General features: G+C 37.9%; 1 protein-coding gene across 5 annotated transcripts in view; it reads left to right on the forward strand.

The window, feature by feature from the left end:
* BCL11B (BCL11 transcription factor B) overlaps nt 1-19,367 on the forward strand; it is a 156,321-nt gene that overhangs the window by 61,937 nt on the left and 75,017 nt on the right. For 3 of the 5 annotated variants that reach the window (XM_081314653.1, XM_081314650.1, XM_081314651.1), the window contains exon 3: nt 14,862-15,068. The exons of the other annotated variants lie outside the window; for them this stretch is intronic. In XM_081314653.1, the coding sequence (XP_081170779.1) occupies nt 14,862-15,068 (207 nt within the window). The remainder of the gene's footprint in view (nt 1-14,861; nt 15,069-19,367) is intronic. 5 annotated transcript variants of the gene reach the window in all.

The following is a 19,367-nucleotide window of genomic DNA, read 5'->3' on the forward strand; positions in this document are numbered from 1 at the left end:
ATACTTAACCATGCAGTAGTGAAGGATTCAAAATATCTTATTCAAAACTGCCTAAAAGTTGATGTTGTCAGCTAACTAATTAATGGTATTTGAAGTGAGAAACCCATGTTTGTCATTTAACATCATTACGTGCTTCACTGTGACTATTTCATAGAGTTTTTAAATAATAAAGCTGAATTCATCAAACATCGATAGATGAAGGCATCGATAGGTGTTAAATGAGACAGAAATCTGGTGCAGAAGGCCAGTGATTTAGAAATTAATTTTCTCACTTTTCCTTTCCAAGGATAAACATCTGAAACTGCCTTCTACTGCTCCATAAGGCACTGGTAAGAAGCAGGGATTAGAGCTTGTGATGAAGAAGATCTGCTGCTTACCTTTGCATCTACATATATTTCTTGCAGTTGAACACAGTGACTTTCCTTATGCTAAACAAGACCATTCCAGTGTAGTGCAGACCAATTTGCTTCCCATGGTGACTTTTCTTAGGACTTTTCTAGCCCTGAAGTATTTTTAACAGGATATACCAAGGATAGAATCTGGGGTATTCTGCACACAAAGCGTATGCTCTCCCATTAAAATATGACCTCTCCCAAAGATGCTGTTTCTATGGAGATTTGAAACTTGTCCATTGTGTCTCATGTTCTCTCAAATTGTTCACACACTCTGTGCAATCCCTAAGCCTTTACAACAGTTTGGAGGAGGCACAGAGTCAGAGAAATGTGTTAAAAAATCCACCTTCCTGCTTTTTCAATAGTGCATGCAACTCCATTTGCCAGAAAGACATGTCAGGTTTAAACAGAAGGTCTTTGAGTACTCGGTGTACCACAGGATGCTTTTCAAATGACTGAATATCCTTGGGAGCAGGCTGATAACATTAAAACAAAAACCGTTGGTCATCTGATGGTGTGTAAAGATTTGGCATTGCCCAGGTTATAGATTTTCACCATTTATAGCTTTCTGAGCGTTTTCCCCTTGAGAAGCCCTGTTGTAGATTGTAGTGATAGAAATAAAATTCTTCCCACACCCTCCAAAGACATATAATGAAAACCTGTGCATCACATTTCCCAGTAAAATTATCCTTCTGTAGCTCTATCGGTTTTTAACCAAAACATAATTACTATTTTAAAAAAGCCCAATCTTCTTCTCAGGGTATGCTTTATGAAGAAATGGGCTTTTCGTCTGTGAGCAAACAGTATATTTAATTATGATTTTCCCTTCCCTGATCCAATCTTGCTACTCACTTAGGCCTTTTTTTTCTATCCCCCATTTTTAAAAGAAAGCAGCTGATAAAACATTGAACCAATGATTTAATTTTTTTTAATTGTATGGCTTCAATTGGGTTATCTGCCTATCTTGTTTGTGAAATTTTATGCTGTCTTTGCTGCTCAGGCTGTGACTCCCCAATCTTCCGCAGTTCTATTTCCATATTCCTGCATGCTTGTTCTTTGTTAATCACTTGGCAAGCGCTTATTTGAATATTAAAAATTTCTTTAATCATCAAAGGCAGGAGTACAGCTTCATGAATATTCATATTTTTTCTCCTCAGACTGGATTCTAGTTCATTACCCTGCAGTAAAGCCAAACAGTCATCAATCGCACTCATTACTGCCGCTGGCGTTTTGATTGGCTGCCTGCTGTTGGTAGCTTTCTCACCCCCCTCCAGCTTTTCTGTCGTGTACCTGCCAACAACAACAACAAGGAAAAAAGCACACACCAACAATACAAGATTTTTGGGGGGTTGAAAAGCAACTTCACAAACTTATCATAGTCTTCATCACTTCTTTCCTCCCCAATTTCTCTCTTTTATTTTAAATTCAAAGCGCTTTTTTTTCAATAAAAGGAGAAACTTGAGCTTCAGAGATGAATATTTGTCAAGAGAGTTGACGTAAGTTTCATTTGCATAATGACTTTGTACTTCTGCATTAATAAAATTTGCATATGAAGCCACGTTAATTACTCCTGATCATGCTTTTTGCATTCATGCATAGTAATTTTCTCTGACTTGTGAGAATTAATGTCTTGGCATAGGGGGTGTGTGGGATAGACAGGGGGAGGCAGTAAGGGGACTATCAGGTTTCCATGCCAGTGTCCCTCACTTTCAGCCTCTCTTTCCTGCTCTCAACATTTCTTGCTTGATCTATAACTCATTTATATGAAATCAGTAGGAATTCTGGATGTAAAGAAATGCAATTTAAGAATAAACCCTTGCTTAAAAAAAGCAAGCAGGTTTAAAGAGACTATTAGAAATCAGTTGCTACGTGATCTTGCACATTAAAAAAAAACCTCTTGCTACCTATGCATGTTGTTTAGAGATTTTGGCTTATGCATTGGTGGACATTCAAGCTCTTTGTTATTCTTCAACATGTTGTATGTGTACTTGTTCCTATCTCTTTTTATCTATATGCTTTTTTATGTGCATTATGATATCTTGACTACCAGCTTCTTTTGTAAAAATCTTTATTTAAATGATTAATAAGAAAGAAGTGAATTGGCTGGGTTTTTGAAAGGCTTTATAACATTTCTTTGCTAAACGGACTTGTATATGGAGGCAACCAAAATCAGTCTAAATATCTATGAATGGTAAACTTCTATAGCAGTACAACAGTGACTTTTAATTAATATCCATAACTGACAGTGGTTGCTTTAAATTTTGGGCTTCTTCTGTATTCATTGGTATAACAGTATGATTGTTCATAGGTAAAAGAGGCTAAGCATGTCAGTAGCCAATACAATTCCTTGAATAGCCTTTTGCCTGCTATTGTCTTGTAACACAAAGAAAGACACTTGGATTTAGAGCATCTTTTGTTTCAATAGCATCCAAATGCTTTTCACAGGAAATCCAAACATCCCCCCCCCAATGTAATAGCAGGAATTCATTCACATTTCAAATTCCTCTTCTTTGCTTTTGCTTCACATCCCAGTTTAGTTGACAGATACACCTAAATTTTGTTGAGTGCCATAGTTTTCTTGTTTTGACTGGGAGCATATGCTGTATGCTAGTTCCATGGGACCTAGGATAATTGTGGCTGTCTTTTATATATGCATTTTTTTCCTAAATGGCATACATGTATATCAGTTGTGAAGGTCTACATAATATATAGGTTTGTGCATTTTGTTTCTAGTACCTATGAAGCAGTTTGCAATTCCTTAGTAAAAAAAAAATTACTTTGAAAAATTGTGTGAGGTTTGCAAATTTCTGAGGAAGATGAGGTTGTAAAGAAATATGATAAATAAATAATTTTGTGTGCAGCTTGCACAAAAAGAAAATGGTCATGTTTCCACTATGAAAATCAAGCATACTCTTAAAAGAAACTATGTCTCTTACTCAGACAATCAAAGGCAAAGGAAAAAAGAACTGAGTGCAAAAATTGTGTTCTTGCACAGGTTTTTCTTTGGTTTATTTTTTAAAAAATGTGGGTACAGTTATGCATTAGCAGTGTTTTCCCACAGATCTTAGATACAGATGAAAATAAATGAGGAACATACCTTAAATGTGGCAACCCTAGCCTTTTGTGTATGTTTTAAATTTATTTGGATCTTGAGGTTTGATTTTCTTTAAACTGCTCTCGCTTTCTTTTTGTGTGCGTATATGTAGCTTATGTGATGAGAGAGGAAGTATAAAAACATATCTTAGATGTGTTTGGCATTCATCAGTGTCTACAGTCTCCAAACCAAAGTTCCCATCTGCAGTAACGATATTTAATCTAGGCCAAAAAACTATTTGTTTCAAAATAATTTTCATTGGGGATGATTACTGGATGGCAGGGTAAAGGTAAAAGTGAAATTGATTACTGTTAATTGTTCTATTTTTAAAAATCCGGCTTATGTTGTTGTGAAGTGGATACTTTTAGTAGGTGAAGTAAGCTGATCCAGAGACCTTGTGGGGTTTATAAGATTTTTTTTCCTCTGTTTCCCTAATGGCCATATAGGAAAATCAAAGTACCAGAGAGATTACATGTTCAAAAGCAGACTTAAATTCAAGCCATACTTACTGGCATTCTTCCATGAAAAGCAGAGGGGGTGCACTTTTTGAGCATTCTTGATAGCTTCTAATACGGACAGTCCAGTTCCATGTTTTATTTCACTGTAGGAAAGATAAAAATGAAAACTCACATTAGTATTGAACCTGGTTCTTCTGTTGTGCTACTTCAAAAATTGGTATAGCCACGTAACTATAATATAATGATACCTTATGGTCTAAAGAATATACCAATATGCAAAATAGATAAAGTGTATTTTATATTCTAATATATCCCCTGTGGAATAAGTAACTGTTCTGTATCTAGAAGAGAATCTTACTGGTATTTGATTTTTTTTCATTTAACAAGACAAAGTATTAATAAAAACATTATTTCACATATTTCATGTCTGCTGTATTACATTAGCTTGGTTTAATTTTTTTCATATTAATTATGATTCTACTACTGTGTTTATAATATGTATGTGCTTTAAACTAGAGAGCATATAGCTTTGAAAAATGGAAAAAGAATGAAAATGACTGTGATGGTTATGATAAGAGTAAGCAGTCCTAGTATAATTTTCTTAGCTGAGCAAACTTATTCTCTGTTTTTAATTAATATGCACTGACAGTTTGCTTTCATTTATTTTTCCCCCTAAATGTAATCTATGTGAACATTAAGGGAAAGGGCATAGTTTTATTTTTTAAATTGAATTATTGTAAAAAACAGTAGTTAGCTTTTGGCTGGCTTTATAGGATTCCAGTAGATCAAATTCTAAGGTAAATTTTTGCTTGTGATTGGCAGTCCAATAACATTAATCAGAAAGACATAATCTTAATTATAATATAATTTCCCTTTCATTGGGTTGTCAATATTATGTTTATATTGAGGATATTGAGGAAACCATTTTCCTGGTTTCAATCAAAATAATTTTTTAAAAAATTCTAAAATACTAAGTTTTCTTGAGAATGTTCCCCCTCAACAAGATGAATATGAAAGAAGAGTATTGAGGGTTATTATATCTGGAGTGCAAAAATCCAGACAACTGTAAATAACAGAGAAATGACTTTCTGTATGTAGTTGTCATCTAACTATTGTGTGTGTGTTTGTGTCTATTACTTGGTAAATAGAAATATGGCTTGGTTTCTCTAGCACTAGAAGTAGATTTAGTTGTGTTTCCTTTAAGCCACATTGTTTTGCTGTATTTGAACCAGTACTGAATACAAATTCACAAAATTCAGAGCTATGATGCTGGTAAATTAAGCACATAATGTATTTCGAACACCTGTAGAAAAATTTGATAATGTTACATTGCAGGAAAATGTGACAAAAAAACTTACTGTAAAATATGAGAACCCTAAAAGCAAAACCTGTAACAATTTATTAGACCCTCTTTCTTCGGTTATTCCACCATATACTTTGGTTTTCTCCAAAATCTAGAATATTTATAAGAGTTACAATGGGATTAACCTTGATGTCTCTTAAAAATAATAGCACTACAGACATGAAACTAGAAAAATCTTAAAGCTAGCCAAAAACTATACGTTTTGCAGTAGGGAAATAATTACTGTATTCTCCAGTTTGGAGCTAGCTGAAACCAAAGTTTCTACAATGAAATTTCTCAGCTATAATTAAGCAACATTGTCTACATGAACACTTATATTTATTTTCAATATTGCACATATTTAATCTCTGTTTCAAAGCATAATTCTAATATGTAATTGTTTTCTTTTCATAGTATTATTTATTTATTTGTCTTTAACCATTCTTATGTCTAAAATTTTAGGAGATGCACATAGTTCTTGATTTACAGCCACAATTGGGATTGGAAAAATAATTTTAAATGGTACGGTTGTTAAGTGAGATATCATATACCTGCACCAATTTTATGACCTTTTTTGCCAAGGTTGTTAAGCAGATCAATGTGGTTGTGAAGACATCACATGACTGTGACTTGCAATCTTCCCTGTTGGCTTCCCATTGACTTTGCTTATTAAAAGCTGGTTTGGAAGGTTTCAGATGGCAATCACATGGCTCAGGGATGTTGCAATTGTCATAAATGTGGCTCAGTTGCCAAGTACCGAGATTATGATCATATGGCTACAGAGGTGCTGTGACAGTTGTAAGTGTTTTTATCAATCACAAGTTACTTGGTACTATCATAACTTTGAATGATTACTAAGTGAATGGTCGTAAGCCAAGGACTACCTGCATACAAGTGGTGTCATAAATTCTCTCTTTGGTGCCAGTGTTAGATATAGGTAGTCCTTGACTTCTGATCACAATTGAGTCCAGACTTTCTACTTCTAAAAGAGACAGTTGTTGAATGAGTTTTGCCCCATTTTATGACCTTTCTTGCCACAGTTATTAAGTGAATCACTGTAGTTATTAACTTAGTAACGTGGTTGTTAAGTGAATCTGGCTTCCCCATTGACTTTGCTTGTCCACAGGTCACAATGACCCTGGGACATTGCTACCATCATAAATATGAGTCAGTTGCCAAGTGTCTGAATTTTGATCACATGACCGTGGGAATGCTGCAATGGTCGTAAGTGTGAAAACCAGTCACAAGTCACTTTTTTCAATGGCATTTAACTTTGAATGGTCACTGAATGAATGTAAGTCAAGGACTATCTGTACTATAGGATAGTGTAGTTTTCCCAGTTTGTCATGCTCCAGATATGTTGGATTCATCCATCAGTTAGCTCAGCTATTAGAACTATAGGTTGGGAAGGGAGGAGAATTATAGTCCAGTATATCTGGAGAAGACCAGGTTGGGCAAGGCTCCCTTTTTTTGCTTTTTCTGTCTTATCTGCAGTTGTTTTGAATATTTTTTCTCATTAGTTTTACCTATTAAGAATCACTTTGTCTAACAAGAGGCTGTAGCCCTGACTGTCTTAGAATTATGTTGGCAGCTACTCAAGAGCCCAAGGGATGTGACTCAGTGCAGAAGATATTAGCCACCCTCATATTTAATTGAGGTGTGGTTTGTGCAGAAAACTTGCAAAGCGTTGGTCAGAATAAGTTACATAACATGTTAAGGCCTGTGGCCTTTGTGCAGTGTGTTTTGTTAATTTCTAGAGAGAAGTTAAAAAAGCTAAATGGTATGTGCCTTTTCGAGTTCTGTGAAAATGGCTTCTCAAAATTCTCCATCCTATTTCTGGAGAGAGTTATCGGTATTTTTTTCCTCAGATGAAAATAAATTACTCCAGTGGGTGCAGCTAAATAGTAATTATAATAACACGGGTCCTTTCTTTCCAGCATGGATATTTTTTTGCTGATTTTGAAAATGGAAGAGTGGGAATGATGTTGGTAGCCATTTTGTATTAAGGTCATTCTGGATCTAGGGAACTAATAGGGCTATAAAAATATCTCTATAACCCTAAATGTACAAAAAATTTGGACTGCAAAAACCTTGAACCTTAGTAGATGGCAGCAAACAGATTCAGAATTCTTTACTGAAATCTAGTGATGTCTAGATTTTTAAACTCAGATGTGATAGTCCCATGGTGGCGAACCTATGGCACACATGCCACAGGCGGCACACAGAGCCGTCCCTGTGGGCACACACACCATTGCCAGGCTCCTCCCCTCCCCCTCTCCATGCATGCGGACTCCGGGAACATCTGTGAGAGCTGGGCGGGGTGAGGAAACCTATAAAAGGAGCAGTTTTGGTGGGAGAGTGAGTGAGCGACCTTTGGAAACAACCAGTGGTGGGTTTAAAATCATTTAACAAATGGTTCTCTGCCTTGCCTTCTCTCCATCTTGGGCTGGGCTGCTCAGGGGGTCAGCTGGGGTGGGGGCAGGAGGGTGGGGGTCATCAGGTCCTGGCTGGGGGAAGGAGGTCTGGCTATGGGTGGCAGGAGAGCCTGGACGTCTCCGCCGGCCGAGCCTCTCATCCACACTGTGGTCATGTAGGATTGCATAGAAGGGGCACCAGGCAGGGGGATGGGGGCGTGGCCGGCAGGGGGGAATCAGAGCCGCCATTTCCCTTCCGCAGTGCAGCCCTATCGGTGTGGGCAGAGATGACCCCAGGACACCCGGAAAGGAGCCCTCACCTGGTGCGGGCCCTTTCTACAGGATGATTCTTATGGGGGCAGTGGCTACTCCTGCTGCTCTGAGCCCCTTGACCAGTCGATCATTTAGGGAAGCAGGAGGAGGTGGAGGGGCAGCCAGGGGGGGGTGGAGCCGCCTCAGCTGCTCGCTAGCAGCCCATCGAGGCAGTGGATTCACACACCAGCTGCCCCTCCTGCTTCCCTACATGGTTGACCGGTTGGAGCAGCAGCAGAAGCCACCCCCATCAGAGCCGTCGAGTGGGTGGACCCAGGCTCTGTGGCCAGTCTGCCATTATGCAGGATAGCCAACATGCTGTGGCTGCTGACGGACACTATTGGCCCCCATGCGCTCACTGGCCTCTGTGCGGGGGGCCAATAGTGTCAGCAGATCTGGAAGTGAAGCGCTGCCGACCATCCTTGTGCTGGTGGGGGCGGTGGCAGCGGGGGAAGACAGGATCTGGTGTGTGTCCACCCTTTGCCGCTGCTGCCCTACATCGTCCCACATGCGCCTCCGGGCTTTGCGTGCAGGATGATGTGATGTGGGGTGGCAGCTGGGAGGGTTGGGTGTGTGCCACAGCTCACCTTCCCCCACTGCTGCCCCCACCAGCGCGAGGATGGTCGGCACAGCTTTGCTTCCAGATCTGCGGCCGGGGTTAATTGTCAAAAAAAAAAGTCTTCTGAAACTGTAATCTCAGCCTGTGGCTGTTTTGAAGTGAGACTAGTCTTGATAAGATGTTTTCTACAAACAGGTTTTCTGTCTTTGGAAAGCAATTATCATATTCAATGTGGGATACATGAAGAATCAACAACACTCATACATTGTAGGTTTGGTGAAACTAATTGCATCAGTAATTGTAACATTAATGTAAATAGAATAGATATACATGATTTTTCAGCAATTAAAAACTTAAATTTTAAAATAATTTTGGGAGTCTTCTTTACTCATAGCTCTTTCTTGCGGTATTAAAAGATCATGACACTATCTATGCATTTTCTAAATGCCAAGCAAAATTATTTATGTATATTTAGACATTCCACGTCTGCCATCTGCTTTCATTGGCTCGGCAGAGAAGTCACCTCCAGATTGCAATGTAGCTACAGTTTCTGTCAGTATCTTATTTTACCTGTTTGTGTAACAATTTGAAATGAGAAGGTGGGAGAGCAAGGAGTAAGTAATCTGAAGGTCCAGACTCTGTTTAAAAAAATAAAAATCACAAAGGACACATATTTTATCCTTGATGCTGCAGAGCTCAAGGATTTATGCCAAGGATTTAGGCCCTTCACTTGTGGTTTGGCAACAACTTCACACAAATGTGTTGCCCTGGTAGTCTCTTAGCCATTTAAGATAAATGACAAAATCAAATGCAGTCCATGCAGACTGAAATGCTAAATGCAGTGCCAAGGATGAAGTATTTCTACTGGATTCACATCTGTAGCTATCAGATCACCATGCTAGCTATAGTTTTCAGACCTGGAGAAATAAATGAAAAACATGAGGAGGATAAACTCTATTTTTAATGAAAAGTTAGGCCTTCTAGTCGAACAGGAGGAGGAAATCATAAGTAATAGTTATAGTTGTTTATATTTTAATAGTATTTATGCAACACTTTCTCAACTGTGTCTGAGATGGAACAAATCCAGTAACAACAGCAGTTAATAAAGGCATAAAACAATAAAACTATATTGAAACATTAAAACAAATTTAAGCCATTACTAGTAAATTAAATGACTCTTCACTTAAATAGATTAAAATGAAGTTTTTCCCCCCTAAAAAGCAAAGGATGTAAACCAATTTTAGGTCCTGATGGAGAACAGTCTGAAATGTAGCATCCAAACATCTGTGACCAGGAATGTTTGTTTCTGCTCATGCTTAGGCATGTTCTTAAAGAAGGTAGTTCTGCAGATAATCAGTACATAAGCTGTTTACAGATAAGAGAAAGCAATTGACAACTTTTGCAGAACTTTCAAATAATATGAGTAATATTATCATAATACCATGTATTGATTTGCAGCTCAGCAGTCTTTGTGTAACATTTGATGCTTTTTCAAGCATAGTCCAATTTGAAAGAGCTTATTGTATGATGTGATAAGTATGCAGGATCCAATTTGGGTTGGTTGTTGGGATCAGAGGTGACCGACCCAGATTCATCTTCATGGAGGATGGGCTCCAGCATGGGTCCAAACGCTCGGAAGACAAAACCTCTGGTCCCAGTGACCGACCCAGATTGGATCCTGCAACATTGTCCTGGGACACATAAATTTGCTTTCATTCATGATAAGTATGATATAAGCAAGGCTGCCAGGTCAGGCTAACTCTGGAATGGCCACAGATAGCAAATTTTAAGTATTTGTATACTTAAATACTTGTAGATCCAGGGATCCTTTTAAATGGCAATTCCAAGACACATATTTTATGAACAGAAAGACATGTTCCACAACAGATTGGATTCCAATACTTAGATAAGGGTTTCTGCTAATCATAGCAGGTTGATGTCTTATCTGGATTCAGTCTCTTCCTTCATGCGGCCCTTTATTGAGCACAAGCAGTTTTCAAAGTCTAATGGTTAAGGTGATGACCTAGAAATCAAAAGACAGTAAGTTCTAGTCCCACCTCACATCACAGGGTTGTTGTGGGGAAAATAGGAGGAGGAAGGAGTATTAGGTATCTTCAGTTACTTATAAAGTTGGGATAAAAATCTAATAAATTAATATTAATTTTAATAAATAATAAAAATGGTTAATATCAGATAAAGTTACCTTAGAGTTATATGTCAGAGAACAAGTAAGAGTTATCACCAATCATTGATGACAATAGACTTCCAATTATTTTTCCAGTGATTTTAAATACCTTTTAAATAATGTAAAAGCATAGAATGTAGACTAGGCAGCTGCTATAGTGCTAAACAGTTGTCCTTTAGCCCTATTTAGATTAGTAAAATATGCTATTACATATAATAATATGTGTTTAGAAGCTTTCTGTCACTGACAATATCCAAAAGCATGTGATAACCAGGATCCATTTCCTATCCCTAACATTCTCCAAGCCAATCAAGGCATTTTCTCAGTTAAAATTAAAATTTAAATAATTTTGGGTTATTTCTAAATTAAAATCGATAGCTCTTTGAATCCTTCAGTGGGAACAAAGGTATTGAGTAGATAGAAGGGAAATTTGTCCATATTTTATTTCCTCATATCTCAATATCTTGTGATTTGACAGTCTTAATTGTACAAATGTAAATAGTGAATAACTTAGGTGTTTCTATAGGATGAATTTTGTTATTTGTTTTGTTATATTCCTATTTGTTTGAAAGATATGTATTTTGGGGGGTATATTCTAGTGTATATAGGCATATTTAAATAGCTGGAAATTACAAACATGGAGTTTGTAATTTTTTAAGACCCCTTTATCTATGAAATTCAAGTGAAATAAATTGCCAGACTATTATACTTTTTACAGAAATTGGAGTTAGTATATTGATTCAAGAGCATCAGGTAATTGTTGGTGGCAGCCAAATACTTAGTTATTGAAAAATGGATACACCAGCCTGAGTTCTAACTAAAAGTTAACTTCATGCAATATGAAGTCTGTGTTATGCTTTTATTTAATTGCTTAAGTCATTCTGATGACTGCCAAGAGAGCAAGAGGGAAAGCATTTCCAACACACCAGAAACAGAGACTAAATACAGTTCTAAATAACAGATGATTTCTAGATATGCGTGTATGTGTTTTAAATGAATAATACAGTTTGAGGGTACAATGCTTCTTTCCAGCTATTAGCAACAAAGAAAGGTTATGTTCTGTATAGACTTAACATGGGAAATATAATGCAGAAATGAAACACACAGAATGCATTGTTGGCTATAGCTCAAGTAGTGATGAAGCCATGATGGGCCATAAATGCTTTATTCTGGGAGCTCGATTCCTGGCACTTGTATGAAGTTGCTTCAGCTATGAGTTGTGGCACTTTGTGTTAGTGCTGGGCCTGGTTCAGTTGTAACTTGGCAAGCAGCTCTCCCCCTTTTTTCTCTTGGCGAGCTGGATTAGGATGGCCATAAACAATAATCCCCTTTCAATTTTATTCCTAAGCACATACCCTGTAGCTCTGGCCATGTCCCCTGGTGCTCCTCCCTAATGCCTATAAGATGACTTATCTCATTACATTGTCCCCTCCTATCACTATTACATTTTGGGTTCCTTCTTAACAGCATGAATGTTGCTGAGAACTCTAATAGGGTTATTGTGAGAGGTTATTTCCTGCATACAAATCTGTTTTATCAGAAGTGGTGTTTTTGACCTGGTAAATTATGGTTAGAGCAACTCTTGAGACTGGGCAAAAAATACATAAACTATGAAGAAGATTTTAGCAACACACAGTTGTTTAGTACACTGTCGGAAAATTTCTGTCTAAATATAATTTTTTTGTATCACTATTTTGGTTTTTAGGACAAACAAAGCAACAGTATTCATTTATATTTGTACGGAACAACTGGCATGTTCTTTTTAAAGCATATTTCTTGGCACTTCCAGAAATAAATGACACATTTTTGGAGACTGACAGAAGTTTGTTAGGATGCCGGCCATTTTGCCAGATAATATATAGCTAAACTCTACCTGTAGTCCTTTTGTTTATACTATGGAGGGATAAAAAAAAGAAAGAAAAAACCCAGTAAACAGAGATAGATTAAGACTGTAATGGAGCCTGCCCATTATGCGCATAAATTGTAATGGTGATAAAACAGATTAGTCACATGACTGACTTGATTTTATGACTTTTTGGGGTGGTTGTTAAGCAAACATCGTGGCCATAAGTGAAAATGCCACAGTCAAGTGAACACTGTGGTTATTAAGCAAGTCCATGGTTTTGGTGTGGTGCGATTTTGCCAAAAACCAGAAGTGCTAGTTTTATGCAAAGCTGTTGTAAAGCATAGTGTTGCAAATGGCTGTAAAAATGGCTCAGTTCCAAGTGCCCAAAATGCAATTATATAACATAAGGCCACTTTTTCAGGTCAGTCATAAATTTGAACAGTTGTTAAGCAACCAGTCGTATATCAAGGACTGCATATTTATCAATGTCTTGAGAGTTACGGAGGAAGAAGAAAAATAACACCAAAATAATTGCCATATATATTTATGTTTATATTCCCTTCCTTTGAGAAGATCTGGTGTAGACAAAGAAAATATTCCCTAAGCGATCATAAAATAAGGATGCTTAAAATTTATCATCTAGATCAGGGCTTTTCAACGTTTTCACCCATTGTACCACTTTTAGGATATGGAAACATCCGGGTACCACCAGCTGCCTAGCAATTCGTCAAAAACTTGATGACCAAAAAAAGGGAAAAAAGTGATGAAATATAGGTAGTCCTTGATTTACAACAGTTCACTTAGTGACTGTTTGAAGTTACAATGGCACTAAAAAACATGTCCCCCAAGCCACAGCTGAGCAAGACACCTGCCTGCCCGCCTGGCGGTGCTTTTCCTCCTGTCCGAGGTTTTCATTGTTGTGACCATTTCTGTTGAGGATTGGCATCGGGGGTGGGGTGGGGGTGTTTGGTTTTTATTTTCCCCCCCTCTGCTGGGTGGTTGCAGCAGGTTTTGGTCACTTCACATGACCCTGGGACACTGTGACCATCATAAATATGAAACAGTTACCAAGCATCTGAATGTAAATCACAAGACCTGGAGATGCTGCAACATTCCAGCTGATTGGTGCTTCTTCTGGGCTCAGCAGAAGCGCCAGGATCAGCGCCAACTCCAGCTGGAGCCTGGCGCTGATCCTGGCACTTCCAATGAGCCCTGACAGCCCCAAAAAAGCGCTGATCCTGGCACTTCTGCTGAGCCCTGGCAGCCCTGCAGCTCCAGCTATCTTTTGCTCAGGTTTGTGCGGTGCTGCCACCGGTTCAGCTCACTCCCCTCCCCTGCTACCACTTTTCGAGGATGGTCGTGTACCACCTGCTAGGTGCTAATGTACCACAGGTGGTACCCATACCACTGGTTGAAAAGCCCTGATCTAGATCAGAGATTCTAAGTATGATTTTCATAATCAAGTTTTGTCTTTGGTACTATGACTGCAGCTTTTATTAATTCACTTATTTATATATTTATTTATTCTACTACTATACTGCATCCCATCCCCTGTACCTCTAGGGTTTACAAATAAATAGTGCTAACACATTTGGCATTTAAAAGAAAGAGGGAAGATGCAATCATTATCCTTCTCACAGGAAAGGCCGTAGTGAAGAGAGAAGCTATCGTCTCTCTCTGCCCTGTGAATTTGTGCAGTGGGCAGAAGGAATAACCTTGTGAAACAGGAAGAAGACCCATAACCATGGCGGTGACTAGATAAAACAAATCTAAGTCCAGGCCAGAGGTGTAAACTCAGAAAGCATATCAGAAAAGACTCCCTAGTTCTCAGGATGATAAAGAGAGAGAGAGGGGAGAAGTGCATTCAAACTTGAAAGTTTCATTTACTATAATCTTATAATACTACAAGTAGTATTTGCATGGATGGTTTCCTAGTTTGGTCTACCTTGAAAGGGTGACATCAACCATGCACTCTCAACTCACCCTCCTCCCTCCCGTTATCTTCCTGAAAACCAGGGAGCATCTTTTCTGAGATGCTTATTCACATTACCATTACAAGGCCGAGCTCAGATTTTTTCCCCCTGTTATCTTGGTTGTGGCTTTCTATCCAGTTCCTCAAAGTTATTCTTCTTCCTTCCATTACAGTTTGTTAAGCAAATATGTACTGTAGGTCATGCCAGCCCTACATTGCTCCTGTTCTCCATCTTTGCTTTCAAACATCGGTACCACTGACAGATTTTTCTATTGTTTTTTCCTCAGGGCCGTCCAGGCCTGCAAAGCTGCCGGCGGCCTCCATAACTGCCTCCTCCCACCCTCATGCATCAGTGATCGCACCGCCACCTCTCCGTGCTCTAACCTCAGTCCCGCCCTGCCTGAGCCTGCCCTGCTGTGGTGCGCGCGCAATCTCAGTTGGTGGGTCTCAGAGTGAGACATCAGGCACATTTGGATGTCATTGTCAGTTGTCAGGTAACAGAAACATTTTATTTTTGCTCTCTGAAGATCAGCTGCCAACGTGATGTATCTCTGGAAGCATCAGGTCCATTTGGATGTAAGGACAGAGTTAAAACACTAGAAATCTTCCTTATCATTGCTGAGACAGGAATTGAAACCAGTTTGGTTTTGTTTTGCTGGGGGTATGGGCTAGTTGATCTCAGATGTTGCCACCGACACTGGGGCTGCTGGTTTGTTTATACTTCATTGTGATCAAATGTCTAAGAATCTTCATACAAATGTGATACTCTGATATCAAGATTTCATCTCTCTGGGCTGTTTATGCTAAACTTAATTGGATAACAGTTAGCATCTGAAGTCTTTATTCCTGATGATTTGCGTTCTTCAGATCTCATTGGAACATGGCATACTTGTGGTCTGCACACTTTCCCTCCACTGCTATAAAAGCCTCTCATTAATTTTGTCTTTGTTCCATCACTGACTTGTATGGAAAGCAATGAAAGGAAAGCAATATTTATGGAAAAGACTTTGTAAATATTGAATACCACTGAAAAAGTAGTCCACTAATTTTACCCAGATTTGGCCAACACCCAAAGGAAGTTCAGCGGGAGAAGTTCAGTAATTGATGATGACCCATTGGAGTCCCTATCTTAGGATACAAGCAAAACAAGTATATTTTTATGAAGTGCATAATTTAACAATGACATCCACTGCTCCAGCATTTGATGACTGCTGGCTTTCATGACTGCTAATTAGAAGAACTGTAAGCAAGGTCTAGGTAGTGGTAACATGCCTTTGAATAATAACTGCTGGGAGAAAAGAGATTTGCCTTCAGGTTTGATTGGCCATAGTGTGAACCAGAATATTAAATGAAATGAATCTCGGCTCATATTTAGCCCTTAAAATAGCAAAGGAAAAAATCAGACTGAATTGTGGAAGAAAAACTATTTCTCAGATTCTTCTAAAATTTCATTTATTGCTTGAAGTTTGTCAAATCTTTGGTTATGCTATATATGAAATTTGAATAATGCCTTTTTGAGAGGTTCCCATTTTCCCCTTGTAATGTATAAGGCTACCATTATAAGAAAATCCTAGAACAGGCATGTCAAACTCACAACATCACATGACATTGTGTGACGTATCACGACTTTTCCCCCATTGCTGGCAATGGGGTGGGCGTGGTTTCAGCATGACGCATCTGGCCCATGGGCTGGCAGTTTGACATGCGTGTTCTGGAAGATCAGGATTGGACTTACTTCTGCTACAAATATTCATAATATAGGCAACAAAAACACACTGTCAGTGATCCATAACTTTTATATGATCTAATGAGAAATGTGTATCAAAGAGATGGATATACAAAAGAAAAGAAGTAGCAATTTCATATGTAGAAATAAAGGGAAAGAATAAAGAATAAAAGGGTAAGCAAAAAGGTAAAAATGGACCAAGCAAGAATGAATGAAATATAAGTATATGGGTTGCAATAAACATGAATTCTATACATTAGAATTCTACATGTACATTTTTACATAAATGTAAGTTGAAGGAATTTGTTTCATATTTTAACATTTTCATATCACTGTAGCTAGCATTTATTTATTGCAGCAAGTTAGCCACAGGTATTGTCTAAGGCTTATGGTACTTATTATTGTAATCGTACATTTTTATTTCTTTGGCATAGACTGATTTGTGAGGCATAAAAGTCCTTGCCCTAAACTATTTAAAATCTAAAATATATTATTCCCAGTAGGCCACTGAACATGAAAAAATGGGTTTTTTTGGAGAAATGGTAACCTTTAGATATTTATTTATTTATTTATTTATATTTTTATTCCATTTATATCCCGCCCTTCTCCAAAGACTCAGGGCGGCTTACAAGCTTAGCAGTAGCCTTCATTCTATGTATATGCCTGCTTATTAGTGCTTTCACACACACACCCCAAGCGGCATTATTACAAAGTCAGCTTATTGCCCCCAACAATCTGGGTCCTCATTTTACCTACCTCGGAAGGATGGAAGGCTGAGTCAACCTTGAGCCTGGTGGGATGCGAACCTGCACTAATTGCAGGCAGCTGGTGTTACTTAAGGAGGCATTAGCCCACTGCTCCACCAAGGCTCTATATTGTTTAGTATGTCTGATGCATTACCTGTAAAGTTTGAGAATATGTAACAAAATGTTACCAAATAACCATGATGTGCTGCTAGTGTGGATGATGTTAGCTTGAACAAACGTGAGAATTTTTTTCTTGTAGAGTTGGCTGGTTTTGAAGTTAAGATAAAGCAAAGTGTCTAGTTCTAGGCCACAATATAGCTTAGTTATTACTTTCCAAGGTTAATGTTCATTTATTGGTTTCTTATGACCTGGATGCAGCCTTGTAATATTCATAAGACCTTCATAAAGGAAATAGTAACATAATTTTTCCATATTTTTATATGTGAATAAATGATGCTGTCATAGCATTTTAGAAAAACAATCCATATTCGGTGAAAAGGGATTACATAGGGGAAGTAGTTGGACAAAAGAGTTAAAGGAGGTTTTATTAGGTTTTAAATACAGGAAATTGGTTTTATTTTAATATCCATAACCTGCACCTCCCTGCATCCAACAAAACATGCAAAATAACAGTAATTAAAAATATATACTGACAATATAAAGTAGTGCATTAAAAAGAGAGCAAAAATTTAACACACAATCTAAAGAATGTTAAAATTTGTAGAAAAGGTAAATACTTGAAGCATAGTTAGAATATAGTGAAGGAAATAATTTTTGGGGCTTCAGAGTCCTAAAAATAAGTCTTAATGTCTGATGTCACCAAATATTCTCCAGAAAACAAAGATACGGACAGGAATGTCACAATAATTAACTTTAAAAGTTCGTAGGTTTACATTTGACTTACAAGTAACTTATCTTGTTCCAAATCATTAAAGCCTTGAAAAGTAATAATTAACATCTTGTGATTCTTTTGAAAACATACCAGCCAACAGCAAGTACCCCTGGTACTATAAATATTCCAGAAAAAATATTGACATATTCCACTAAAAGGATCCGTCTTAGGAGTGTCTCATCTTGATTGGGAAGACAGTGGTAGAAAAACCTCTCTTCTTTGCATGCGCAAGATCTGAAAGTGCAAGGTGAGAAAATGAATGTGATAACAAAAGTTCAGTGACAAACACTGATTACATATCCTTAACTCTAGCATTTATTTGAATGATGTGCTTGGTTTATTTGAATGAGGAGTTTTACAGCTAATATTGCTAATATTTTCCCACTGTATATTTGCTTCTATGTAATTTACTTAGCGTAATATAAATATAGAGGGACGCGGTGGCTCAGTGGGTTAGGACACTGAGCTTGTCAATCAGAAGGTCAGCAGTTTGGCGGGTCGAATCCCGAGTGCCGCATAACAGAGTGAGCGCCTGTTACTTGTCCCAGCTTCTGTCAACCTAGCAGTTCAAAAGCACGTAAAAATGCAAGTAGAAAAATAGGGACCACTACAGTGGGAAGGTAACAGCGTTCCGTGCGCCTTTGGCATCTAGTCATGCCGGCCACATGACCACGGAGACGTCCTCGGACAAGCACTGGCTCTTCGGCTTTGAAACGGAGATGAGCACTGGCCCCTAGAGTTGGAAACGACTAGCACGCATGTGCGGGGGAACCTTTACCTTTTTAATCAAGCATTACATTCAAAATGAGACAGATTTTTTCAGGCACAATGGAAAGTACATAAAATCCTTGAGTGTTTGCTTTTTAGCAGTTGGTGCATCACCTAGCTGTAGTTCAGTTTTAGATTGGATATTGTAACATTATCCTGGGACACTTATATTTACCTTTATTCGTAGTGATATTTTTCTATGAAGGTAGTTAGCAGTTATACTACACGACTGATGAAAGTCCATCACATCTTAGTGTTCTTAATGGTTAAAAGTAAAATTGTCGGGAAATTTTTGGGTGGCTTTGCAGTAAAGGGGATAAATTAAATTTCCGTGTATTGTTATTAAAGTTTTTATCTAAGAGAACAAAGACTTATTTTCATCTACCGTCTTCTTTTTCATCCTCTCTTACTTTTATTCCAAATTCAATATATCAAGTCCCCTTCTATAGCTTTTGTTTTTATGCCATCAACTGTGACAAAGTTTAAAATCATAAGCTTACCTTTATACATACACAGCTTCATAGCATTCATATACACGTATGTAAACTGTCCACATGCTTTTGTGCTACACAAAATAGTCATTTAAGTCCTAGAAACTAATAAAGCCCAATTTTATTCCCTAGTAGTAGCTTTTTTTTCATTAATAAATGAAAGAATTCTC

This window comes from Vipera berus, assembly GCF_964194415.1.
Source record: "Vipera berus genome assembly, chromosome: 1".
NCBI classification, from domain to species: domain Eukaryota; kingdom Metazoa; phylum Chordata; class Lepidosauria; order Squamata; family Viperidae; genus Vipera; species Vipera berus.